Source organism: Diaporthe amygdali, assembly GCF_026229845.1.
Source record: "Diaporthe amygdali strain CAA958 chromosome Unknown NODE_17_length_903054_cov_64_435670, whole genome shotgun sequence".
In the NCBI taxonomy this organism is placed as follows: Eukaryota; Fungi; Ascomycota; class Sordariomycetes; order Diaporthales; family Diaporthaceae; genus Diaporthe; species Diaporthe amygdali.
Window position 1 is genome coordinate 219,149 of NW_026517037.1, and position 26,628 is coordinate 245,776.

The window sequence follows — 26,628 nt, forward strand, 5'->3', positions numbered from 1 at the left end:
TGCCCTCCAAGAACCTGGGCCCGAATTCTCGCCGGCCGAATGCCTAGGTTGGACCAAAACTGACTGATAGCTCTGCAAGAAAGAAAAACTTTGTCTTTTCCTTTTCCTCTTGTTGCTACTTGATCCTGCTATCAGACCAGCAGCACGGCCAATCGTGAAATGTCAATGTCAATTTCAATGTCAAAATGTCAACCGTCACTACCACAACTACTGCGTGCTTGAGAGCTGAGCTAAGCTGAGCTGCAGTGGAGATGCTAGTCTCGTGCCGAGTCGATCATACGGGACAGTGCGTGCTGAGGTCTTGCAGAAGTCTAGTCTCAGAAACAGACCAGGAGCAGAAATGCAGAGCAGAAATGCAGCACCGTCAGAAGCATCCAAATGAGCACCAGTAGAACGGCGAATAAGGAAGGGCCTTCTCGTGGGTGTGGTGCGCTCGCTTTGGTCGAATTTGATGAGTAATGTGATGGTTATGATGGGGGCAAGGACGATGAGGGGCCAGGACTAGAGATGCCGGTGCTGGTGCTGGTGCTGGTGCTGAGCTGACAGGTGTGGTGGGTGGCGACGATGCTGTCGGCGGCTGTGGGTTGGTGTTGATTGCTTGTGGGGATCGACCTTGGACGGGTGGCGATGCATTCATCCATTCATTTCATCACAGCTACAGCTACAGCTTACAGGACAGGACAGGACATGACATGATAGAGAGAGTGCATTCGATATGCTTGGACGGGGTGGGAAGGGAAATGGGAGATGGGAATGAGAGAAGGACGGATCCACTGATTGTTGGGATTGACTGATTGAGCCGTCGTCCACACCATATCAGAGCCTCTCTCTCCTCTCTGTCCTCTGCCCTCTGCCCTTTACTCCGTGACGGGCTGGCTGACTGAGTGACTGAGTCCTTCGCCGTGTCTTGCCTTTCTGCTGCCATACGTACCTACTTACGTACCTGGTCTAGGTACCAGAATGGCCAGAACGCCCGACCCAGTCGTGCCAGCATCTGATCGGATGCCAGAGGCTCGTGTGGGGGACGGAGAACGGTGCCGGTGCGCTAAGCCCAGACTGGAACTAGACCCTTGGCCCGAGCTGAGGCTCACCCCCAAGTGGCCAGGCTAGGACAGGACTAGGGGTTACTGGGGAGCACCCAGGGGCACACAGGCGACAGGCAACTCTGACCCTCGACAGCCTTACAAGGCCTGGTCTGGCTGTCTGCAAATTGACAGGCCTGCCAGCTGCACACACCCGTTTGCGACCCGACTGGACCCGACTCGACTGGGCTGGACGTCCAAGGTTGGCTCAGCCGCAATGCCTCTCTCTACTCATGTTGCTTGCTGCAGATTCAACAGCATTCACTGCATTGGAAGGAAGACGTGCATGCAAAGAAACAAGACATTTTCCGTGCTTGAGAACTTCTATTTCAATTGAAAACGCCTGCCAATCCCGCACCTGGAGGCCATCTCGGGCTGCCCACCCGCTGCTCTTCTCTTTTTGGGCAGCGGGACGCCCCTCGGCCTCCCTGCCCCTCGCAGGCATCCCTACGCCTCTTTGGGGGAGCCTCCTGCTCTGGAGACGACACCCACTGCATGCCATTCTATAGAGAGGCCGCTGGGATGCTTGCCTATGCATGCGCACGTCTATACCCGCCAGAATTGCAAAACTTGGCGTCTTTGGTACCCTATACGACACCCCTTTTTTCTTGCGTCTCCTGGCCCATGCCGCCACCTTATCATGCTCAGACTGCACCAGCCGCAAGCATCTTCTTGCGCAGGTAGTTCTTGTATTCCGTGATTGAGCCGTCCCATGGCTTGATGGTCTTGTTCTCGCACACCAGGATCTGCTTCGCGATCTTGTCCAGTAATCTGTCACCAATGGTCAGCTCACAAAGTTCCGAAGAGTTTAATTCATTAAAGGCCGGCGTGGCTGGCTTACCTGAAATCGTGACTGACGACAATGACACCACCGGTGAATGCGTTGATCGCCTCCGCCAGACTGTCAATGGTCGGGATATCCAGACCGTTGGTCGGCTCGTCAAGCAGAATCATGTTCGGGCTCTCGATGGCCAGCAGCGCGAACACGATACGGCTCTTCTGCCCCTCGGAGAGGGTGCCGATCAGCGCCGTCTGGGACTCCCCAGACAGGCCGTACTTGCCAAGTTGCTGACGCCAGTACTGGTAGTCCTGAGACCGATCCGGGTACTTGTCTCGCACAAAGTCAAGCGAAGACTTGGTCAGGTCGAGCTGCTCGGCCGAGTGCTGCGAATACATGCCCAGCTTCAGATGCGTATGCCTGCTCACGTTGCCTGATGTTGGGGAGAGCTTGCCGGTCATGAGTCGGAGCAGTGTGGACTTGCCCACACCGTTGGGGCCGACCAGCGCTGTTCGGGAGTCCATGTCGAAACCGAGGTCGATGTTCCGGTACAGGTCGTCCTTGGGATCCCCCGAGTACGAAAAGGTGACGTCGTCAAAGGACAAGACAGGTGGGGGCAACTTTTCCACATCGGCGAAGCGGAAGCTGAAGACACGGTCTGAGACGACGGGCTGGATGAAGCCATCGGCCTCCATCTTGTCCAGGATCTTCTGCCGGGACTTGGCCTGCCTCACCAGGTTGGCATAGGTACCAGCACTGGCAATGAACTTCTTGATGTGGGTAATCTCGTCCTGCTGCTTCTGGTAGGCCTTCATTTGGTTCGTGTCCTGCTCACTCTTGGTCTTGGAGTACGAGTCGTAATTACCACCATAGTAGAAGAGGTTCTTCGATCGCATGTCGATCATGTTGGAACAGACACCGTTGAGGAAGTCCATCGAGTGGGAGACGAGCACCAGTGTGCGTTCCCACTTCTTGAGGTACTCCTCAAGCCACACACAGGCCTCGAGATCCAAGTGGGCTGTAGGGTCGTCGAGAAGCAGGAGGGTGGGCTTGACAAACAGGGCCTTGGCAAGAGCGACACGCATTCTCCAGCCACCAGACATGTCCTTTGTCTTCTTGTGGATGGTGACCTTGTTGAAACCCAGACCGGTCAGGATGAGCGAGGCACGGGTGGCGAAGGTAGAGGGGTCCATCTTGTCCATGTGCTACAAAAACACGCAAGTCAGTCAAATGCTGAGCATTTCAGGGAAGAAAAGGTGAGGTTTGGGGTGGCAACGCACATCGTAGAGGTCCATCAAGACCTGGCTGTCGGGGCCCTCGGTCTCGAGAAGCTCCTCGGCGACGTTCTCCAGACGAGCCATCTCGTTCTCGGCCTCCTTGACAACCCACTCGAGGGCACCCAATTCGGAGGGCGGTGCACCCTCGTTGAGCAGGTAGATGTCGACGTGGGGTGGGATGGGAAACTCCCGGGCGGCAATGGCCTTCAGCAGGGTACTCTTGCCGCAGCCGTTCTCGCCCAGCAGGCCGTAGCGGCGGCCAAAGTTAAGCTCGAGGGTGCTGTCGGTGATGAGGACGCGGCCGTGAAAGACCAAGCTGACCGAAGTGATCTTGACGTCGCGGCTAGAGGCGACGGAGGACAGGACACCAGTAGTAACACGGTCAGAAATGCCGTGCTTGTCCATTTGTTCGGCGAGGCGCGCAACCTCGTTCATCTTGGAAGAGGAGGTGGCGGGCTCGTCAGACTCGATGGGGTTGCCGTTGGCGTCGAACTGCAGCGGAGGGGTGGCATCGCCGTTGACAGAGCCGGCGGCGCTGGCATTCTTGGAGCCAGCCTTGGACCTGGAGGCGACGGTCTTCTTGCCCTTGCCCTCGGCGGCCTTCTTGGCCAGTCTCTTCTCCTTGGATGACGATATCATCTTGAATAGGGAGTACCGTTGCCTGGGTACTCGCGGGTATCAAATAAGAAGGGGTATTGTAGGAGAGGAGGGGCGTGGGAGGAAAGGGAAAGGCTGTGGTTTGTGCCCTTTGGAAAACAAAAACAAGTGCAAGCAGCCTGGGCCGGAAAGAAAAACCGATGGCAGCGGTGATGGTGGTGGTGGGAACGGGGTGAGGGACAGGAAGCAAATCAAAACCGAGTCCAAAACCAGAGCCAAAAGCCAGACAGAGGTGGGGTGGCGGTGGAGGGGAGGTGAGGGCCAGAGGATGAGCAGGCCTGCCTAAGGATTCACACAGGTCTATCCAAGGCACACGGGAGTTTGTTGGTGGGGTCTGGCTTCTGAAATTTCTGACTAGGCTGAGTGTGAAAATGTGCAGCCCGCCACGGCTCTTGGGGGGGAACGGATGGATGACCTTGGGCCGATAAGCGATAGCGGCCTAAGGCAACCGCAACAGTCCTCCGCCACATCAGTACGTTAGCTGGATACATGTTCTGGTGTGTGTTCTCTGCACAGATATATGTACCCAGATGACACCCGTATATAGAACAGTACAACACCTGGACTATTTCAAGGAACCTGGGTGTCTGTCTGCCCGTTCACTTTCTTCAATCGGGCAGGGCATTGAATTCTCAATTCCTAATTTCTTGTCATCTCGTCCAATAGCTGAGCCCATTAGTCGTTCAGCCGGCCAGTCTGTTAGCTGAAAACAGAGAGCCAGTGAGGCAGAGAGCCAGAGAGCCAGAGACGGAGTAAGTATTCTTCACTTTTGCACAGACGCATGCAGGAATCTGACGTCACCCCAATGTCAGATAATCTTGCTCCAGCTCCATTGGCTGCTGACCGTCCTCCTTTAGACTACCACTACCACACCAACATTTAACGACTCAGGGCCTGCCTACTGCAACTCCGCACATGACTGCCTCTCCATCTGGGCCGTGCCTGTGCACGTTGGATGGCCTCACAGTACAGTATGTCAAGAAACCTTTGGAAGCAGGCAGAGGCACAACGACAGCAGTCTCATATTAGCAGCAGCTATCTCATGGATGCCGCAGATTGATTCAGACGCAGACTCCAAAAACTCCAAACATATGCATATGCATCCCTTGTCCTTTCTTCCCAAAATCCAAAACAACGCCCATGCCTCGCAGCCACCGTCCCGTCAAAAATGCATTGCTTTAACCGTGACACCCCTTTGCGCCCCTCCCCCCAAACGATTCCGACGACGCATCGAAACCACCGCATTTCCGGATGTCCCACGAGCGTATGAAATATTTGAGGCAGGCCATACATCCAGATCCCCATAGTCTCACTGCTGTTGTGCTTCTGGGTGGCTCAGATGCGATATCCAAGGCTCGAGCTGTCCACGTACTCATGCAGCTAGAGCTATCGAGCCGCTGTTGAACCCGACGATACCCTCGGCCATACACATCTTTGAGGACGCTGGCGAGGATATCGCTATCCGCCTTCCTATCACTCCATCGCCACCGACCTCAAGCAGTAGCTGCTGCCCTAATCTCGTCTCCGACGAGCTATGGTCACTGAGATCGGTGCCGAGGGTCATTGGTAGGGTGAAACTTCCGACTTGCTTGCATTCCGAGGTAGGCACTGTCAAGTCCCCAGTAGAGCTGTATGGCTACAATTAGCACTAAGTGTAGAGGGAAACGGGTTGCTCGCTCACAATATCGTCAACGTCAGGTCCTGGAGGATCTGCTGGCCATGCACCGGTATGAATCTCACATGAGTGGCTGTTGTGCTCTTGGAGTCCACGTCGTTGTAGAACATGATCCGGCCAGAGAGGTCTTGCTCGAGTCCGGACCGGTCGCTCACCACTGCGAGGGCCCCGAAGCGCCTCGGGTCGTGAAGATCTTTCTCGCTTCCTCCACACATGTCAACGACTTTGGTTTCAAGAGTTCACGTTTCTTCAAATATATTTGTCTGCTTCGTGCCGAGGCGGTTTCGATCGTGTCGAGAGGCAGTCTGTCTTAACAGAGAACAGGAGGGAAGACTACCTCAAGGGGCATGTTGCTGGTTTATATCAACACGCGCGGTTCATTTGAATGGGGTTGGAGAGGGACTTGGCCGCGTTTACAAGACGCGGCATGTGGAAACTGCCTCATTGATAGCCATCGCAGGGCGGGTGGCCATGACTGAAGCGGTCAGGAGTCGCCCAGGCCATCAGGGCTTCCAATGCCGCCTACCTCTATTCATTTGACTCGGCCTCAACGCCAGGCACGGCCCAATCAAGAACAGTAAAACATGCGCAGTCACAACAGCTGCAGACGAGGCCCATTTGACCATCTGGTCAGTCCTGAAATCTGACCCTCTTGGTGGAAGCCAAGATGCGGGCCGCAGCCGTAGGGGTGAGCAGGTTTTTGAGCAAGTTTCGAGAGGGTTTAGTGGACAACGGCGCCGATGGAGCATCTGATAGTGGCTACTTCATACAATCACTGCCATAAGGCAATTATTATGTACTCCTTTAGCACTTACACAATCTTCGGTCACGCAGTACCAACACTCCACGGCACCTCTTCCAGTTGGGTTGAAAACTATAACAACGACACGAGCTTGTCTTTACGATACAATGTGCAGTAGAAATATCTCCCAATACCGACTGCCGGCTCGATTTTCATGACTACATCTTTTAGAGCTCGAACCAGGGGGCTGAAGACGCTGAACAAACTTGTGATTCACTGCACTCCGACGAGGTCATCCTACAGATGAAGTACGACCTGGTCATGAGGTTTCACTCGGATTCTCAAGACCTGAGTCATCTGCAGCGGAACATTCCTTCTTAATAACTTCACTCTGAGTCGACAATCAGGCTCATCACATCGAGTTCAAGCGTTGCGAGCACATCAACGCCCCGGACTAGCCGAACCCATGACCTACTTCATTTCATTGCGAGGCATTAACGGAGGCAGCCTCCAAGTCATAGGATGGGCATACGCCCCTCTCGTGTCCCATGTGGCAGGGCTCCCTCAGCAGAGCTACGATGGTCAGTACATGAAGACGCAGTACAATGTGAGTGAGTCTCAGACAGACCCACACTCGTACTTTGCTGTGATACGATACACCGTTCTGTGCTAATGGCAGCTGAAGCTCGTGAAGAGCATCGCAGGCGTTTGAGCTGAGTGTCCGAAGACAGATCTTGGCGTTGACCACCGCCACAAACCTCGGCGACGTCCTCTACGATCTGACGGCTGCAGTGTAAGCCAGACAGATCGCATTACATCACCCCAGGCGTTCGAGTTGAACACGGAATGTCAATTATCCAATGACAGAGCCAATGCTGTGTTGAGCATTCCGAGTCCCTCATCAAGTCCTATATCTGGCCCAAACAATCTGGGCTCTCATCCGTGTACTAGAAATCCGGCAGCCTTAAATAACTATACACCACAAAGCTTTTCCACAAGACCACTCTGGAGCCCGGACGGTTTGTATGACTTGCTAGCCTGCAATTTCCGGCCATCCGGGTTGGGACTTCAAGGCAGGTATATTACCCGCCGGAAGACAATGGCCTATGTCCTTGATTAGAATTTCAGGATGGCTGACGGGTGGCCATCTCGTGCATGGCATTCCAACGGCAAAGCGGCATATGTGGAAAACGTCTGGAAGCATGCGAAGTGATAGGTCGGGGAATAAATGGCCGTCGCGACACAGATTGCTTTGTAATTGCTCGGGGCGTCACTTTCATTCCCGATCGCTTATTAGGTGTGTGGCGTATGGAGCTGAGCGTCATTGTGGGACTGGGCTTCCATTATCGCGGTGAAACCTCTCGGTCAGTCCAGCGGTAGTCAGCGCGGCGACTTTCTGGCTCGGTGCCAGGATATTGGCCTGTAGGTAGGCGCATGGGGGGGATTTTGTTTTCTACACGTCGCCTGCTCATGTCACAGTTTTACCACACCGAATCAAACAAACCCCGTGAGGGGGACGTCAAAGAACAGGAGGTAGTTTTTCTATCGCTCTCGGGGGCTGGTAGGAGAGCCTTCGTGTGGTTTAGGAATTACCCAGGTACTACGTTGGGTTCGCTCTCCCATACAAATTATTTGGGGTGTTTTTTTTTCCCCCATTCGAAATTCCCGCCTAATCGCCCTAATTTACCTAGGTACTGGTTGGGCACAAGAGGTCCGATGGACTAATCTTCGGAAAACGGACACTAGACTCTTCTTCTAGCTGAGGGAGAGAGATATCCGAGATGTTGCTTCCATGCCGGTTCTTGATTGGTGGGCAAGGAAAAGACTGCTTTTGTTGCTTGTGTGACGAGTCGACAATTTGCAGTCCTGTGTTCCTCCTGGATTCTGCTAGTAGACCATGTTCCTGCATTTGACATCGACCCACCACTTTTGATAGCTGCATGTTTTTGCCTCTCGGCGTGAACCGGATTAGGCTCATGTCTCAACTGAATCTCACCTATGAGACATGTTTGTTTGACATGCACGCTTGCGAGGCGTTCGAGAACGGTTTCTTAAAAACGCCTAAAGCATGTTGTCTCTCCCCCGCTTCACGAACATTCACCCCAATGCTTATCATCCCTCGTCACCCTTTGTTTGCTTCGAGAACTATATCCCATCAGTCTTGACTCTTACCCATAATTGCTTGCCCGCCAGGAGGTGCCTTCAGTCTATCAAGCGATACTGCGGCTTTCTGTGTCTGGTCCACTGATTGCGAACCACGTGTATCAATGAGAAACATTCAACAAGCCACAGTTGCGGTTGAGCGAGACACAGGAGGATCAATAAGACTGAACATCGTGTGGAGGAAGTAAGCAGCCATTGATGTGCGTTCGGTCTAGCCTACAACCTGGAATCACGCCGCCCGTCATTCGAATCAACCATTGCTTTGGCAAGACTAGAGACAGGGCTCCGTGCGATGTAACATGCATATTAGCGACAATTTTCTGTCGCTAAGATGGCCGGTAATACAACACTAAGGCATGCGGCAGCCCGCATACATTAGCTCCCAAAGGCACATTGCATCTGCATCTGCAAGGCACGTCAGTCACCCATCTCTTGTGAGCGATCCATCATCTGGGCCCTGATACCTTCCTAGCGGCAGTCTATCCGGAAGCAAGCTGCATAGCTTCTAATTATTGACTGTCTCGCTAGCAGGCCGCGGTGCAACGGCACCCAGGACTGCGGGCGCAAACAACAAGACAAGGTTCTCGACCGAGGATCTCCCTTGTCCACAGAAAATCTAACTTGAGAGAATATGCAGTGATCCATGAGGGTATTCCAGGTAAAGATTGACGGGAAACCGCATGCCGACGCCTTCAACCCAAGGCATGTCATCACGCGTATCAACGGCCCGCAGCCGACAACCGGCTGGACAAACGATGAAGCAGGCTTCTGAAAGGCCTGGACGAAGATTCGTTTGCTAAATCATCTTTAGCCCTCCCAATTTCGTCATTGTATTGGCCAATCCAACTCGCATGCGCATCGCAGGCAGCCGCCACATTCTTACTTCTGACGTCCCTTGCCGTCCTCGGCGAGCTACTGATGCAACTCGCAGTCCGTCCGGGCGGGGTGTTTCTAGCTTTGCAAATAGTGAGCAACATAATCAAGTTCTGATCCGTGTGTTGTCAACATCGGCGTTGTTGGGCCATGTGTGACTCCCGTGATAGCTCGAGGCTGTTGTGATATGCTGGGGCTTGAAAGCACGGGGAAGCTGAACATCTGATATCTCACAGAAAAGCCTCTTGAAAGTTCTGCGATCAAATATTGGCTATTCGTTGCGCATGTGGCTCAATCGGCTTCACCAAGGGTCTCCTGGTGGCTGGATTTGGTCTTACTTCTGCATGTGGCCTCGCCCAGCGATGACTTCCGAGGACCGAAACAGTGACAGGGGAAAAGTATTAGCCCCCTTCCCTTCGACATTGAGATCCGCCACCGAGCGGATGGTTACATACAGCCCAATCTGATCAACCTGCGGAGAAATCTGTGCAGACATGGATCGCCGCAGCAGACAGCTAGCCAAGCATGTCGCCATCCAAGGGCCGGGGCATCGTATGGTAGTCGCGGATCTATCTTTCTTGGGCTTCGAGATGTCTGTGCTTGCCTCGATGGAATACGAGGGAAGCAAGGCGTGCTGCATCGTGCACTGCTTTTGATATTCCGTAGATATAAAGTCCACTTGGTCACATTTGGTGGAGGCCAGTTTTCCTCGGATCTTCAGGCTTCCAGCACTTCTGAGCTCCAGTCAGCCCTTATTGAGGCTTCACACTCGTTTTTTCTTTTTACTTCTATCCTGTCTTTCACACTAGAACGACGACGAGCTACGGTCGAAAATGGGTGCGATACTTCGTCTTGCTCTTATGAGCATATGGTGAGGACTCCAATCCCTCCTGGACACCCGGGATCTTGGTCCCGTCAAGACATGACTGACACATGGAATCAGGGCAGTTCAGGTTCTCGGCTATGAGGGCAGAGACTCTCAGCCCAAAAACATCAAGCACAGGCAGTACCAGTACATCACGACTGTCACAGAGACACTGGTGGTGAACGAACCTACCACCACGGTGACGGTCTCTATCGAGGCTTCCTGTGCCTCGTCGTCCAGGCCATGGAGCTTATCCTCGTATCTGACCGGCACTGGTCCGGGTGGCCTCTCTTCGTCGACCTCTGCACCATACGGTAATGGTACTTCCTCGGCCACGTCCGCTCCAGGCACGGGATCAGTTTCACTGTCAACCGGTGTCTCGTCGACAGCTCCGATCTCAGCCTCCTCATCTCAACCTACTGGTACCGGAGGTACTGGGTTACCCCCTTCCCCGTCTACCTCTGGTATTTATACCAACGCATCGTCTGCCGCACCCACATGGTCATCAGCAACATCCGGGGGCTACGGCACGGGCACATCACCATCGCTGCCGGCCTCCTCCTCTGGAGTCCCCACCAATTCGTCAGCCACTGCTCCGGTCACGTCCTCAGGTACAGGCTCCAGCGGCACTGGCACTGGCTACCCAGGCGTTCCAAGCTCATCCGGTGGAGTCTATCCTAATACCACAACGCCGCTGACATGGCTCACGACCGGGTGGTCTGCCACTGGCTCAGCGTCTTCCGCCTCGCCCACGTCTAACACCACAAGTGCTTCTTGTGGATACGGCGAGGACTGTGCCTCAACCATAACGTCAACCTTGACACTGAGCTCAACAGTCACGGTCAGCCCCAACTCCACCGTCACATCCGTTGGACCGATTGTAGGCTCAAGTACCGGAATCGTGTCTACTTCCAACGGCACTTATACGTATAGTACTACATCTGCTCCTCTGTCGACAGGAGATAGCACCAGTGGTATCTCGTCCTCGGCCAGCACTAGCGGGATTTACGGCAACTCGTCAAGCAGCACGTCAAGTGAAGTCATCACGAGTACGGTGACCTACACGGAGACCATCTCCACATCATCCAGCACGGGAGGCTACTCTTCAAGCGCCGTCACCAGTGCTGTCAGCGGTTCGAGCAGCCTCAGCTCATCTGCGGTGAGCAACAGCACGTCAAGTGAAGTAATTACGAGTACGGTGACCTATACCGAGACCATCTCCACATCATCTAGTTCGGGAAGCTACTCTTCAAGCGCCCTCACCAGTGCTGTCAGCGGCTCAAGCACCCTCAGCTCATCTGGGGTGAGCAACAGCACAGCCGCGGCGACTGCGTCATCTTCTGGTTTACCATCGCTCAGCAGCTCGTCGTCCAGCGATCTTACCACCCCGCCTGGATACTCCTGGCCCACCGTGGTGCCGTCGCTCTCGACAACCCTACAGACCAAGACATCCTTGACGTCCTCAGAATCTAGTGCTCCGACGTGGACACCACCCACTTATGGCGGCGGAGATGATTCTGACGACGACGATGACTCAGATGAGGGAGGCTACTCCTGGCCCTGGCCTTGGGGATCCGGAAAGGGGAACCATTGGAAGAAGACTAAGGCACGATCTGTCGGGGATCACCAAGAGCAGGAGAATGGAAAGAGATGGTACATGAATTTGTAAAGGCAGTGGAGTATCCTCGGCTGTCTTCTTCCGCTGTTGTGGGCTTTCGACTGCCCCGCGAAGACCTGGATGGGACGGACAAAGGGGACGGTTTCATTTCTTGACATTCCTTTGCCCTCTTTGATTGCTGCACATCTGTATCGGGCTTACATGTGTCCACCATGCGATTGTTTAGATTCATATTGTAACAGACACCGCTTGTTCGAGTTAATCATTGCCCACTATGTCAGTCAATATAATTCATCTCAGCGCCATGCCACTGCTTCACTGTCCTGAACTGAGCCAGAATATTGCTGATCATGCAAATTACGGCTATGCGACCGTCTAAATCACAAGATTCGCTTAATAACAGGAAACGCCCAAAGTAGACACCTTCCCACAGCAAAGGCCGCGGCGGCGTTCACAAGGCCAACGAAGCCTGTTAACATAGCTGGCCCGAGTAGGCTTCCAAATGAGGTTGCAAGAAAGAGAGACATTGCGGCCTTGTCCGCAATCACCTTGTCTAATAAGACTTCTATAGCGACGCTCAGCGGAGGGTGAACAATGAAGGCAACATAAGAGTATCTAGGCTGCCATAACCAAGACATAGTCGGTGTATTGTGATATGCTTGGAAGTAATCCATCAAGGCCGGCCCGACCAGCATGAACGACCATTCATTCCATACGGCGTAAGCGGCGGCATTCAGGTTCCAGCCCCCAGCCCATGCAAAGCTTCCGTCGGATGTAAGAAAGCAAAATGGCAGGGTCAGTGCTGACATCGTGACGGCAAGTCGAAGAGACCGCTTCACTACTCTTCCGAGATTCTCTTTTCCAACCGGCACACGTTCTGCTGACTTCTCTGTGTGCCGCATCTCGAAGGGCCCCATCATCCGCAGATCTCCTTGCGGTAAGGACATGTAACCAAGTGTGTAAGCCATTATGTACTGTGCCAAGTAAGCAGGCTGGACTCCCAACGGGGCGAGTGGCGTCCCGACTGGAAAACGGAGCCTAATCACAAAGCTTATGACAGCCGTCAAGAGCCAACCGTGCCTGTTGATGGTGCTGTAGATATAAGGCGAGACATTCTCCAGGCCGCCTCTGATACCATCGGAGTTTTTCTGCCCCAGGTGCTGAAGGGACGCGGCCACAAAATCAAAAGTAAGTAATGTGGCCGTGTACCATGTCACGCCCTTCACACCGCGCAGCTGCCTCCAGTATTCTTGGTATATGTCGCCCACACGACCTTGTGCCAAGCATGCCACCAAGGGTGGGCCAAATATCGTGTTGAGTATTGTCGGTATTCCCAAGCGCACGAGTCTGCCCCCGAGGAAGCCAGCCGTGGACGCCTTCGGCTTACTCAATGCCTGTGCAGACATACGCCCCGAGATCCAGAAAAACAAGCCCATGAAAAAGGACTGGTTGAAACCGTTGAAAAGGATTAGAGGCTGAGACAGAAAGTCCTTGCCAATCAGCTGGGATCGAAATTGCCAGTTGCCAGCGCCACTTTCTACGACGTCAGTAAGTTGATTCATCTCGGGGAAGCGACACACTAGGGGCCTCATGCATGTCAAATTGCTTAGCGGAAATGCATGCTTTGTTCTTTGAAGCCACGTCTGCGCCGTGAGGGCTTTAGAGAAGAAAAAAAAGGCCAGGAAATATTACCCATAAGGAATGGCAGTGTGGTGCACAATGACCAGTCCGGTGAGGAAAGTCTTGAGTTGATCCAGGTCGTAGCGCCGGGTGGCAGTGCTTGAGTTTACAGCCATGATGGGCGGCTTGGAGATATACCGGCCTTGCATGAATTGAAAGTATTGTGCCGGATCACATGTACTGGTTGTAGCCTTCCGAGCAGATGAGTGAGACCTTTTTAACATGTTTGGTAGGGGTCTTCCTTTTGCCGCCAGTCGTAAGCATATACGCAAGCATGGATCAAGAATCGCCCTAATCCACATTGCGAGGGCCAGCACAGCGTAGGCTGCAGTCGGGGAGAGCTTTAGATAAGCCTTGTGTTTTGCGGATGAACAACACTCCGCTTAGTTTGATCAACTTGTCTACTTCTGTCCAATTGCCTCATTCATGTAAAAACGCTTCATTCGTCTGGTCATGCCTAGACCTGCCCAACTAACGAGTAGCTGTCATAGGTAGGCATGAGTTTAGAGCTCTAGCAGTCAGCTTCTCTCCTGTGGCCTGGGCCATCTAAACTATCCGCGCCGTGCCGTCTTTTCTGTCTTCTCTCCTCACAGACTCAATGTGTGGAGGAGACAGGAGAGGTCTCGGAAGCGTTGGCAATCCCATCTTGGTCTGAATAGTCCCGCTCCTACAGCCAAAGAGCACCTGTTGCGGTGACCTGCATTTGGTCGGCTCAGGTGGGCTGTCCCGTTGTGATCCTCATGTTACCGCCTTGGCATGCTATATATATAAAACATGCTCGACACTTTTCTCTTCGCTGAGCATGCTGCCCTATCATCTGACCGATTTGAGTAGGTTGTTGGAAGACCAAGCTAGCATCAACCGTCTGGATTGCCAAACGGATAATTGAACTTCAGCAGGCCATTCAAACCACCGACCCAACCGTCGTCATCATCGTCGCCGTCTAATGACGGCTGGCCTTTGTGCAGGTCTCTGATTACACAGGGTACGCCGCCCAACCAGTTGCCGTCCTCTCCCTTTGTGATGGTCTCGCCCTGGACCCGTATCTCCATGCCCGGGCTAGCACCGGCCCGTCTCTTGCCATCGATGCTGACCTCGAGCTCACGGCCTCGATTCCGCTCACTAAGCCGAAGGACGACCTTGGTGTCCAGTGGAAGAACCAGCGGCCTGAAGCTCAGGCTCCGGGGGCAGATCGGGGTGATGAGGAGCGAGCCCACCAGGGGGTGGACAATGGCGCCTCCGGCGCTGAGAGAGTAGGCGGTGGACCCCGTGGGCGTGCTGACGAGGATGCCGTCACAGATGGCTTCAGTGAGGAAGTGATTGTTGACATAAACATCGATCATGGCAAGGTGGGGCTGGCCGCCGCGGTGAAGCAGCAGCTCGTTGACAGCATGGAAGGTGGGGGGCACCTTGACGGGCGGGACCCAGTTAGGATTGTTCAGAGCAGCCTCCTGCTCGGCACTCAAGGGCATGAGACGCAGCCTCTGATGGGCCTCGGCAGTGGAGGTGGGCATCAGCAGGCCGTTGATGTTCTTGCCCTCGTCGTCGTAGACGCCAACCTTGAGGCGGTGGCGTAGGAGGATCTTTGGGCGGGCGGCGCCTGAGTCGATGCCGCTGGTGTAGACCCTGGTCCAGGCGTCCTTGTACTCGGCAAACTTCCACTCGCCCAGGAAGCCAAGGGTGCCCATGCTGAAGGACAGGATTGGGGGTACGGTCGGGTTGAGGGAGAAGAGGCTGGCGGCGCGCAGGATGGTGCCATCGCCGCCGAGGGTGGTGACCAAGTCGATCTTGTTGGGGAAATGGGTGGCGGGGTCGCTGCGCGATGGGGTATATATGGGGAAGGGAAGGTGGTTGTGGACGCGGGCGGCGATGCGACTCTCGAAGACGATGTTGATGTCGGGGTAGTTGTCGTGCAAGTGCTGGGCGAAGCGGACGGCATCCTGGACGACCTTTGGGGCGTGAAGCTTGGGGATGAGGAGGATGTTCCGCGGGGGCTGCTGCCAGTGGAGAGTGAGCAGGCCTACGGAAGTCTCATGGTACAGCGGGCTGACCCTGTCGGGAAGGGCGGCGACATCTCGAATCTCGCGCAACGGGGCAGAGGCGGAGAAGGGTCGCGCAAGCGCAGGGAGGAGGAGGCGGCGGGATATGGGCCCGCGTGCGAGTGGCCTCGTAGGTAATAATCTTAGCGATGATAGACTGCTCATTATGTGGCTGTGGCCGTGGCCGTGGGCTTGGCTATGGCTATGGATAGCCAGGAAGCCCAGGAACAGGCAGAGGCACGAGGGCGAGAACGAGGGTGGCTCTCGTGGCGGTTGGTGTTGCAGCAGGGAGGAGAGGCGAAGGAGGAGGACCCGACATTTCGAGCAGCAGCGACCTCAACTGCGTGTTTGTGTGCGTATATCTTCCAGTGTGGGTGGCACCAGCTAGCAGGTGGAAGAGGGCAGGTAGCCCATGGCGATGAAGTCGTCGAGAATGGGCATGGTGGCGGCAATGCGTGAGGGGGTCGACGTCGCGGGCGGGAGGAGTCGATCTCGTGCCTTGTCCCAAGGAGGAGAAGAGCTTGGAGAAAGCTTGGAGTAAGTTTTTGGGCCTGTCCCACCTGCCGAGCACGGGGCCGGTACGTTATACATGTACATGTACCCAAGTACCTGGGCACGAGGGCAGTGTGGAGGAGGAGTGCTGTTAAGCAGAGACGGGAAACGACTGGCTGGGCAGCAGTGACATGGAAGTACTCAGGTAACGGAACCACCTCATGTTCGTTCTTCTGCAGGTCGGCCCAAGCTTCAGGTAGGTAGGAGGGGTGGAGGGGTCCTGCTCTCTCACCGTCCCACTGTCCCACTGTCCCACTGCTCTCTCCAGAGCGCTGGGAGGCTGGGGCGAGCAGGCGGGCCCTTGGAGGGTCCCTTGGCGCCTCTGGCCGGAGCTCACGGAGCTTGAGCCTCTGACATCAACCCATAACGCAGGCCACACACCACACCAGACCATACAATAGCCCATGTAGACTGGTAGAATAGCAACTATAGTCTACGTAAGTCTGCCCGTGTGTCTCGCGCGGCCATGTGATGTGGTCACCCACGGGTTCAGCATCAGAATCAGGATCGGTAGCCCTCTCTCTCTCTCTGCCTCTTCTGAATCTTCTGCCTGACTGCTCACCCTCGTCACATCTCTCCCTCCCCCTGCTCTTCTCTTTTCTATTCTCTTCTTTCTTTTCTTCGTTGTTCACCCTGCAGCCGGGAGGCAGAAATGCCCCCTCACAAGATGAAGACGAGCCTGTGATTCTTTCACTCTTAAATATACTCGCATCCAAACCATCATACAGACATCATCGCCAGCCATCCCGCCGTCCCACCGACCCCTCCTCCTCCTCTGAGCACGCGACCACACGACCACCACCCCTCCTGTGCAGCTAGATAGCTTGCCCTTGCATCGCATCGCATCGCATCACGGCCTGCGCTGGCCTCGTAGCTGTCGCGAGCTGGGCCCTTCCCACCCGCCCGTGCTCCCATCATGGCAGCCCAGCTGCGCCAGAGGCCCGTCGTCCCGACAGATGACCTGCCCGCCCCCGAGCTCGCACCACCCTTGGCCGACAAGCACCGGAAGAACGCCCCAGATGTCGCACATCCTTCTGGCAAGCAAAAGAAGAGCCAGGCCACCCAGTGGCTGAGAGGCTTCAGCTTCGTCGCCTACTTCCTTACTTGCTGCGTTGCGTATGCCCATGCCCCTCTTCCTGATCCTCCTGCTACTGCCTCTCCTGTGTCTTGTCTTGCCCGTCTGCACCGTGGCTAATCAGTCTCTTACGCCAGTATCAACATCACCCAGTTTATCGGCGCCCCGCTCTACATCATCAGCCGCGATGTCTACTACGCATATATGGCCCTGACCAAGGAGTCCTTCGGCCTCTTGATAACCACCATGACAAAGATCTGGGGCCCAACCACTATACGCATAAGCGGCGATCACTCTGTCTCCGGCCAGATCAAGCGCACCCCCGACGGCCGCGTTCAGTTCTCCTTCCCCGAGCGCATCGTCATGATTGCGAACCACCAGATCTATACCGACTGGCTGTATCTGTGGTGGGTTGGCTACGCAAACATGCCACAGATGCACGGTTACATCTACATCATCCTCAAGGAGTCCCTCAAGTATATCCCCGTCATCGGCACCGGCATGATGTTCTACGGCTTCATCTTCATGTCCCGCAAGATGTCCGTCGACCAGCCCAGGATGGCCTACCGCCTCAAAAAGCTCAGGATGGCCCACACTGCCCCCAACGGCACCAGCTTCCTCAACCCCATGTGGCTCCTACTGTTCCCCGAGGGCACCAACCTGTCCGGTAATGGCCGGGACAAGTCGGCCAGGTGGGCAGAAAAGAGCGGCATCAAGGACTGCAAGCACCTGCTCCTCCCTCGGAGCACAGGCATGTATTTCGTCTTGAAGGAGCTAGAGGGATCTGTGGAATATGTCTACGACTGTACTGTTGCGTACGAGGGCATTCCGTAAGTACTGCTCCTTACCAACCTCCATGAAAGTGTCTTGCGGGATCCTCTTAACTCTAACTTAATGATTTCTCTCACCCTTACAGTCACGGAAGGTACGGCGAAGAGTTCTTCAGCCTATCCAGCACTTATTTCCAAGGCCAGGCGCCCAAGTCCGTCAACTTCTACTGGCGCCGTTTCCGCGTCGATGAAATGCCACTGCAAGATCCGGAGAGCTTCGAAACCTGGCTGCGGGAAAGATGGTACGAGAAGGACGCGCTCATGGAAACTTACACGAGCACCGGCCGCTTCCCACGGCTGCCCACAGAACCTGGGAAGGCCGACACCGACGTGCCCGACTTCATCGAGACTGAAGTGAGAACGCAATACTGGTGGGAGTTCCTCAGGATTTTCGTCGTTCTCGGTATCTTCGGTCTCCTCGGGAACCTGGTTGTAAAGTTCTGGTACCGGATGGCTCGTGTTGTTTCCTTATAAGTCTCGTTATAGCATCCGTGTGCGCGGCCACGATAGTCAAGCATCCTTCGCATGTGATCATGCACTTTCCCGGAGTCGACGGAGGAAGCATCGCAAGGTGACTGGAGTTTTCAGGCAGCTGGAAGGCAAGAGGCTACAGGAGGCATACACTGCTGAATTAGGTCAGGTGTTGTTGGAATACCACTTTTTTATCTCGTTTGGGTCATGGTTTAAATGTGCTGCTTCGTAGGGACGTCGCACGTCCCCATCTATTTCTCATTAATCAGAGCATGAATACCCTCGCAGTATAACACAGAGCACAGGAAAATGTGTGTCACGGCTGTTTGCTCAGAAGTGAAGCTCGATTGGACTGTAGATTGTATGATTCCATTCTAAACCCATTTGGTCGAAAATCAAGGACCGGCGGAAAAGATTTCAGAAACCCAGGGCATACGCCACGGCCAATTGACACGCTTGCTGGTATTAGATCAGAGTCTGGTCGGGATATGTTCACCTCAGCACCCAGCTCTGCCTGCATGATCCGTCCGCCCCGTTCCCAATAGTCGCAAGAAGAAGAAGAGTCATTGACCACATTATATAGTAAACCCAGAATGAAAACCTATCCAAGGGCTTTTGGCCACCTGCTGTTCGAAAAAGCCGACGGCGGCTGCAGAAAGCCGTCGTGTAATGATTTGACAAGAAGTTCAAGGACCAAGCGAGGCTTGATCTGAGACATGTACGGTTGGGCCCACATGAGCGAAGAGTCGATGGTAGACCACACCGAACACGATAAAGTTAGATGAGCTCTGGGGGTCTCGTCGCCGTCTCCTAAGCCATTAGAGGAGCAACAGTGACAACCACATAGTGCACGGCAGCCTTTTCGTCCTTCAATGGAGTCCAGTGCGCGACGAATTTCTCGTCGCCCCTGAAGACAGCCGACCGCCGCGTCTGGAGGCGCAGCTCCGTGCTGATGGGCATGCCGACCCGGATGGCATTGCGCACGCGGGCCTTGTACTCGGATTGTTTCGCCATCATGTTGAGGCCGAAGAACCTGAATACCTCGCTGCCGGCGACCATGGTGCCGGCCATATTGGCCGGGTTCAGCATCTCGACGATCCCTTCCGAATAGAACTCAATCACATAAGTGTTGGCGCGCACCACAAGATACTGGCTGAAGTTAGCTTGCGCGAACCGGATGAGAGCAAGATGCCGTGCTACTGATGGCAGACTGACCTTGGAGTACGCCGTATAAAACTCCTTCATCTGCGAGCTGAGATCCTGCCCCTCCATGCGGCCCAGCACACCATTTTCCATCCCAGCATCCATCTGCGGTATGTGGACATTGTTTCCGTTTTGGCGCACGCCCAGTGCCTTGAGTATGGTCTTGCGTGCAGAAGTCTTGTTGCTTTGCTGGGGTCCGGGCAGTGGCTTGTTGAATTCAGCATGTTCGGCGTCGGATGTGGCGGACGTTGACAGCACTTTCAGCACGTCTACATTGCTGTGAATAGTTGTCGAGCAGTTCACCTGGCCGCCTAGGAAGAATTCCGTCTTGCCTCGTTGGTTATAGAGTGGTGCTGCGGCGGTCTCGACGTTAGACAAGGGAGCAGTCCCCTTACAGCTCGCTCGGGATGTACCGCCCACTACTTACCGACGTAGAGCAGGTTCCAGAAAGGATCTCCATTCTTTTTGTAGTTCAACAATAATTCTACCGATTCCTTCTCCTCGTTGATTGCGGTCTTGAGGCGTTGGACAGGTTGCCTGTCCGTATGAGCCCCTTGGAGGAAGCGGCAGTTGCGGGGCACACTGACGCATTCGAAGTCAGCACCGAGGGCTATGAGGAAGAGGGTATGTTTGCAATCTTCGGGGACAGAGAATACAGTATCTGGGAGTTACTTACATCTCATTGCGCGAATAGCCAGTGGTCTTCACGAAGCCGTCAGAGGCGAAGACGATCGGGCTATCGCAGGTCAGTCTCATGTCATACATCCCGTAGTGAAAGGGGCATTGTAATTACTTGTCTGCGACGCGCGGGTTGGTCAAACAGAAGCAGTCTCCAAGCCCCTGGTACTTGAACCTGTCGGTCGCGAGCGCCCTGGTTGCGCTCAGGGCCATCTGATGCCTCACAAAGCGTGGGTAGATGTCCTGGAAGACTAGGGTCTCAATCTGGTCTTGCAGGTCGGTGAAGACGGTCTCCATCGAGGGAAAAGCGTTCGAGATGAGCGTTTTCATCTCCTTATGGGCCTTCTTGAGCAGAGTGCCGTTGACGTTGATCTGGTAGGCCGAGCCGGGGCTGATGAATTGTTTATGGATAAAAGCCATCTGGCCGGCGAGGTTGTTCAAGGTGGTTCTGTACTCATCCACCTTGGACAGAAACTCGACGTTTTCAGCGCATAGGCGGCTCTCGCTGAACTTGAGCAGCTGGTAGCTGGTCGTAGGGTTGTGCAAGACCACCTGGAAGATCTCGGAGCTGAAGAAGTCGGGCATGTTTTGTGATGCAGAGCTCTTGGCGGTCCTGCCCGAGATGGAGTTGCGGACTGAGCGGACCGAGACGTCATCATCGCTATATCTCCTCCGGATGGGGCCTCCTGGGACGGCCTCATGGGCAGACGACCCGATGCCGTTGCCGCGCATGGAGAAATCGTTGTACATGCCATCATCGACGCTCCTGTACGTCTTCTGGTGAGTCTGGCGCTGCGGGATGGGCGGCATGATTCTGTCGGCCAGAGGCTTCTTGGACTCGGCATCCTGGTACATCTGAAGATGGTCGAGAATGGGTGTCCTCAGGCCCTTGTAGTCGCGGGCGAGAGCTGCCGTCCTGGAGCGTGCCGCACGAGAGCCCCGCGACGTGTTGCTGGCGATACTGTTGGCTCTGCCTTCCTTTTTGCGCGAGCTCGGGTTGTTGGTATGGGCCGAAGGTGGTCCCCGCCTAGTCTCGTAGGCTTGGGCCACCCGCGGTTGTTGGACGAACCGATCGTCGTAGTCCTCGTCGTCCTCCTGTTCAATGTCTTCGTGGTCGTCATCCATGTCATCGTCATCCTCGTCCGCGAAGTCGTCGTACACGACCCTCCGAGCGTGCGGCGGCGGCTTGTGTGCTATCGGGGGTGGTGTCGCGGACGGCGCAGGCGGCGGAAGCGGTGACCTTGACCGTCGGGAGTTGGAGCCTCGGTGTGCTTGTTCGTCGCCATTCTCTATGGAGTCGTGAGCCGTCTGCTCGACGCCCTCCACGATGATGGGGTGCTGCGGCCGCGGCTCCTTCAGCTCCGGCAGAGGCTTGTCAACGACCGACGGGACGCCCACGCTGCCACTGCCGGGCCTTGACGAGTGCCTGAGAGGGACGTCGACCGACCCAAAGGTCTCGGATGTGTCTCTGGTATGGTGAGGTGAAGACTTTCCAGAGGCGACTTGTCCAGCACGAGAGCCGGCCTTGCTGCGCGGGGGATCGGCAGGCTCGGCGTCGCCCCGGGACCGCACCACGGAGGCCGCCGCCGAAGCGGCGGCACCATTAGTCTGGCCGTGGCCTTCGGTCTCCCGGATGTCAGCCATCTGTTCTAGGGCGCTGGCTTCAAAGTCCTTGGATCTGAGGGGTCTGGACGGAGAAAGCCCTCCGTTCAAGACGCCGTAGCTCGCGTCGCTGTTGGTCCTCGTCAGCACGGAGCGGGTGGTCGCCAAGGAGTAAGGCTCCTCGAAGTCGGCGCTGTCGGACTCGTCGTCCCACTCAAAGTCGGTTATAGTGTTCTTTGCAGCGCTGATGGCACCGCGGTCCACATGGGGTAGAATTCGGTCGAGCAGCTGGTCATGATCGCTGGCCATCATGGTGCCGTGACGGTGGCGGGAGGGAAGGGGGAGTTATCAGACACAGGAACCTTGGAAACAGCGTCTGCCTAGGTAGGTTTCTGGGTGGTAGCGTCCCGTCCCAGCAGTCGAAACCTGTTGTCTGTCCTGCGCTGCGCTGTGCTTTGCTGTGCTGTGCTTTTCCTCGGCAAGCCTGTCAAACTCAATGCTCGGGTTGCATCAAGATCAGGGGCATTGGACTGAACAAATGGGCGAGCACCAGGTGGAAAATTCTCCCCCGTCACGGTCACTGCCACGGCCGTGGCTCGACGCTCGCAAGCATCTCCATGAGCTTTTGGAAATTCAAACATTGAACCCTTCCAAAGCGACCGTCCCATAGCATCAGCCTCCGTGCCCTGTCCCTGTCGCGGTCCCCGTCCTCGTCCCGTCCTTGTCCCTGTCCCTGGCGACGCTGCCCCGGGAGGAACCCCGTCCAAAGAATCCGACTCTCATCTCGCAGCGGTCCATCCTGCAAGCGGAGCAAGGCACAGAGGTCAAGTCATGTCGAGACAAGTCCTCCAAGGTTTGGAAACTTGGGCGGGGCCAAGGGCGATGCGAGTAGGTGGAGCGAGCGTGATCCACCGCGGCCAGTGATGGGAATTAGGTGCAGGAGCTACTGCAGGCGGCATCTTGTTGGAGCTGGAGTCTTGACCTCATCATCCTTGGCCTCGGCCGATGAGCTATGAGTTGAACACTCCATCGGGCATGGTGCGTATGGTGAGTGTGGTAGGAGTGGTGTGTGTAAGGTAGCTGCTGGTGTGGTTGCTGCGCGGTCTGGCGGTGCAGAAAGCAGCCCGACCCACAAGTCCCGTGGGGTCCGTGAGCGGACTTACCTCTCCTCTATCTCTTTTTCTCACTCTGTTGGTCGTCCCCCTGCCCTTGGTCCGGAGGCTAATCTTCCAATGCAGCGCAGGAGTCCAGGAACGACATCCGACGGGCTCATCTCCCGCAACGGGGAAGCGTAGATGCAACGGGGAGCATTCGAAAGTCTGGGTGGACAGTTCGCAGGGACACCGTACATTAGCTAGCGCGTGACTCGGCCAAGTCCTCGTTCTACCTTGGGATATAGTCTACACGTACTCGTATGGACGAATTCGTACTGCCAACTCCTGTGGGATGGGTTCATATCCGGTGGATGTCCTCCTACCTCATATGGGATAAGTCACTGTGCTATGGTAACATACCTCGTGTGATTATTATATAGCCTTGTTTCATGCTGCAAGCCACTCTCGACAGTATAAGCCAGAAGTGTGACGGGACCCATTTTGCAAATTCCTGTACCTGGACACTACTATATACATGCACGTACCATGTGCCCGGGATCTGTCTTCGTCTTTCTCCACACCACTACGAATGCATCGTGCGCAGGGCCCCACGCAGGGTTCGTTGAGGACGAGCCCCTCACCTCGGTATTACACTTCGCCAACAAAGTCCTGCAGGCACAAAGACACTTGTACGCAGCCCACTCTCATGAGAATGTCCAAATCCACCGGCCATGCGGTGTTGTCTTGAGTCGTACCAGTAGCTTTACACCAGGCACTGACACACACAGTACTGTTTCTACAGTACGCTCATTCCGGTGGTAAATGAATCGGCGGCCGATGCCCAAAAGCTAAATATGGCGCGTCTGGCGCGTCTGCTCATTTCACCAAATCGTCACCAAATCCGCCGTACGAACGAGTTAGCGGCGACAGTCACTACGCATCACCCGATGCCGCGTCGTGCCACTTCCCTCGCCTTGCGGTGGCCTGTAGAGATGTTCTCCCCTCCCAAGACTTGCGGCGGTCTAGGGCGCTTGGGACGATCCTGCCGATCTGCAACAGTAGATCCGGTCCACAGGCCGGGGAGCGGCACAGCAGATCGAGTCCGATGTTGCGACATATACTACGGCATTCTGTTCTATATGGTAGACAATAATCGTCCCACTCACACATGCACAGTATCCACCAATATTATATGCATATTTAACCTTGGCTATGCCCAAGCACGCTGCAGCTATCCACACACTCTCTCACATCGATACCTACCTACCTACTAACCCAGGTACATATAGCACCGTACTCATGGGCGAGAAGCTGCCATTCCGCATGCCTGATGAGTAATGGATCATTCGGTGGAAACAAGACTGTCCTTCACACTATACAAGAAATGAGTAACTTTGTGTGTGTCTATGTGTGGATCGCAGGCCTTGACTGATCTTAGGCAATCTCCCCATACATTATTACAGTACACTAGATGCCCACCCGTCCCCTCAAACTTCCCCACGCATTCTATAATGGCATCGCAGGAATAGGCCGCGGAAATATGTGTGGCACGGAGCCCAGACCTTGCAGACCGGGGCAAACACGTAACATCAGCTCCTCCCTGGCCTCTTAGCAGGGGCTGCACTCCAGATATGGACAGTGGTCGCGATGTTGAGAAAAACAAAAATCCATTGCCACGACCTGTCCCACCCACGGAGTCACCTCGGCTATCGAAGCCCGAAAAGGTGTCCCTCTTGCGAAGCTCCCTGTATCCTTGCTGCACACGAGACGCAAGGTCCTGCGTATTCCTCATATCAGTCCTGGGCTGTTGCTCGTCCTCAGTCTGTGCGCCGGGGATGAGCCAGCCTCACGGGCCACAGACCTCAGGCTCCCATCCGTGTCATTGCGCAACTTGCTGCACGACACAAGGCGATCATTCAATTAATGAATAGGAGAAAATGACGTGTCTTCTCTGAGGCAATCACCACGGGAGAGGGGCAGCCCGGTTCGAGAGCCCTTGTCTCTCTCACCAGAACAAGGGGGGGCCCATCGCAGGTCTCGTCCCACACGCGGTACCACCCTGCATGTTGATCGAGATGAGCAGCCAAGTCGACAAGGGACCACTTCTGCATGTCCCGCATCTGTCACAATATAAACGGCTAGGCTATATCCCATGTTTCTGCAGCACAAGGGCATATACGATCTCTGTGACATGTGAGATCTGAGAGAGTAGTAGATTAGATTTGTGACTGTTTTCGAACGAGATCCGTGTATTGCGTCCGCATCTGTAACTCGATGACCATTTTGAGCCTGTCCGACCTAGGAGGATGCTGGGCACACCAGGCACCTGGGAGCGTTGAACGCGGCCCCCACCCCCCATCACGAGATCCTGGCTGAGAAAGACTTCGATTGAAACATATTGGCCCAATATGTGAATACACGTGCCAGGTACCAGGCGTTGGCGCCGACTATTCTCACCTTTATCAAACACTTTTGCTATCTATCTGGAAATAACTCTTCATTTGGCAGCAGCGTGCCTGTGATGGTGTCAGTGATTGGTGTTGTGATGCAAAATGGGTGAAATGTCTGGTCTCGTCAGCCCCTTGAAATGCAAATGTCAAGTATGTGTTAGCGAATTTAACCTTTTCGGTTGGCTGATGTCCTGCCATGTTTGGATTGTGTCCCGAGCACCTCAAGTTGCAATCGGTAGTTGCGAATTGCCCTTGCATGAAAACCCTGACCGCTTCGAGGCCCAATGAGACGTGCTCCAGCAGGCGTACTACTGCGTGCTTCTTTCAAAGGGAATACGCGTATCAAGCCATCGCTTCAAATCCAGTAAATACTAACATGATTTTCGTCCATATGAACTACTGTCAGTGCATTTTCTCGTCCTGCGTCAGAAACAACGGGGTATGCGTAGGAGACAGAGCCTTAACAACGAGCTCAACGTCAATTTCAGTGAAGAAAACTTAGTCTGCTCTGTATAAGAAACAGGAAGCCATCAGAGTTCTTGGCAATCTCGTACTCGGCCCGACAATCTCGTACTTGACCCGACAAAGACAGCATAGCAATTGAGAGCTTCAGAAGAGTCAGTGAATTCGTCTCGGGCCTACATTGGTCAGAAAGCGCTTAGGTCCTTGAATTGGAGACCGGCTTACCCCGTCCAGAAGCATAGAGTGTCGGATCTACCGTGTGGCCGATGGGCAAAGATGCTCCCACTACATGCACATTGATCTCGCTGTGGAACCATTTATTCGTTCACTCGCCAGCTCGAATTCAACCACGATGTGAGATGGCACCTCAGGGCGGGAGATTAAGTCGAATTGGAGATTTTGAAAGACATTTCACACGTTTGATCTCTTGACTAACCTCCAATGCTATGGCCTCCCAATAGTAACTCTTCTCGGGGCTATTCAACCTTGCCCCGTTTCGCATGCTATAGCTTGTAATTGAATATGGGTTCCTCTGCCTGAGATATATAGCTAAGGATGCTTTCAACTCAGACCTGAGTGGCCTTTTCGTAGCGCTCCCTCTTCAGGGGCGGAAAGGCAATATTCGCGAGGGGTCAAGAGGCATTACCCACTCATAATTTCCAATCGTCAATTATTTCAGTCCAGGCGGGCCGCCGAAAACGCAGGCGCGTGCAAGAGATGTCAGTATTAGCACCAATAAATTGTCTCCATACATGCAGTCAT

General features: G+C 54.7%; 8 protein-coding genes across 8 annotated transcripts; 3 read left to right on the plus strand and 5 right to left on the minus strand.

Annotated features, from left to right (window-relative positions):
• Positions 1 to 1,726: 1,726 nt before the first annotated feature.
• On the minus strand, positions 1,727 to 3,776 carry J7T55_005032 (tp-binding cassette sub-family f member 2; the record flags this gene model as incomplete). Its single annotated transcript, XM_053144390.1, has 3 exons — positions 1,727 to 1,853; positions 1,924 to 3,065; positions 3,141 to 3,776. The coding sequence occupies 3 exons, from the start codon at positions 3,774 to 3,776 to the stop codon at positions 1,727 to 1,729; spliced, it is 1,905 nt and encodes a 634-aa protein (XP_052992756.1).
• Positions 3,777 to 5,166: 1,390 nt separating this feature from the next.
• On the minus strand, positions 5,167 to 5,684 carry J7T55_005033 (uncharacterized protein; the record flags this gene model as incomplete). The annotated part of the gene is made up of 2 exons (XM_053144392.1): positions 5,167 to 5,422; positions 5,476 to 5,684. 2 exons carry the CDS (start codon positions 5,682 to 5,684, stop codon positions 5,167 to 5,169), a joined length of 465 nt encoding a protein of 154 aa, XP_052992757.1.
• A 993-nt stretch (positions 5,685 to 6,677) lies between these two features.
• On the plus strand, positions 6,678 to 7,008 carry J7T55_005034 (uncharacterized protein; the record flags this gene model as incomplete). Its single annotated transcript, XM_053144393.1, has 2 exons — positions 6,678 to 6,818; positions 6,916 to 7,008. 2 exons carry the CDS (start codon positions 6,678 to 6,680, stop codon positions 7,006 to 7,008), a joined length of 234 nt encoding a protein of 77 aa, XP_052992758.1.
• A 3,099-nt stretch (positions 7,009 to 10,107) lies between these two features.
• On the plus strand, positions 10,108 to 11,781 carry J7T55_005035 (uncharacterized protein; the record flags this gene model as incomplete). The annotated part of the gene is made up of 2 exons (XM_053144394.1): positions 10,108 to 10,118; positions 10,191 to 11,781. The coding sequence occupies 2 exons, from the start codon at positions 10,108 to 10,110 to the stop codon at positions 11,779 to 11,781; spliced, it is 1,602 nt and encodes a 533-aa protein (XP_052992759.1).
• A 329-nt stretch (positions 11,782 to 12,110) lies between these two features.
• J7T55_005036 (uncharacterized protein) lies at positions 12,111 to 13,526 on the minus strand (the record flags this gene model as incomplete). The annotated part of the gene is made up of 2 exons (XM_053144395.1): positions 12,111 to 13,263; positions 13,423 to 13,526. 2 exons carry the CDS (start codon positions 13,524 to 13,526, stop codon positions 12,111 to 12,113), a joined length of 1,257 nt encoding a protein of 418 aa, XP_052992760.1.
• Positions 13,527 to 14,267: 741 nt separating this feature from the next.
• J7T55_005037 (uncharacterized protein) lies at positions 14,268 to 15,614 on the minus strand (the record flags this gene model as incomplete). The annotated part of the gene is made up of 1 exon (XM_053144396.1): positions 14,268 to 15,614. One exon carries the CDS (start codon positions 15,612 to 15,614, stop codon positions 14,268 to 14,270), a length of 1,347 nt encoding a protein of 448 aa, XP_052992761.1.
• A 1,303-nt stretch (positions 15,615 to 16,917) lies between these two features.
• Positions 16,918 to 18,380, plus strand: J7T55_005038 (1-acyl-sn-glycerol-3-phosphate acyltransferase; the record flags this gene model as incomplete). The annotated part of the gene is made up of 3 exons (XM_053144397.1): positions 16,918 to 17,117; positions 17,214 to 17,906; positions 17,993 to 18,380. 3 exons carry the CDS (start codon positions 16,918 to 16,920, stop codon positions 18,378 to 18,380), a joined length of 1,281 nt encoding a protein of 426 aa, XP_052992762.1.
• Positions 18,381 to 19,187: 807 nt separating this feature from the next.
• On the minus strand, positions 19,188 to 22,172 carry J7T55_005039 (uncharacterized protein; the record flags this gene model as incomplete). Its single annotated transcript, XM_053144398.1, has 4 exons — positions 19,188 to 19,933; positions 20,008 to 20,162; positions 20,257 to 20,316; positions 20,374 to 22,172. The coding sequence occupies 4 exons, from the start codon at positions 22,170 to 22,172 to the stop codon at positions 19,188 to 19,190; spliced, it is 2,760 nt and encodes a 919-aa protein (XP_052992763.1).
• Between the last annotated feature and the right edge of the window lie 4,456 nt (positions 22,173 to 26,628).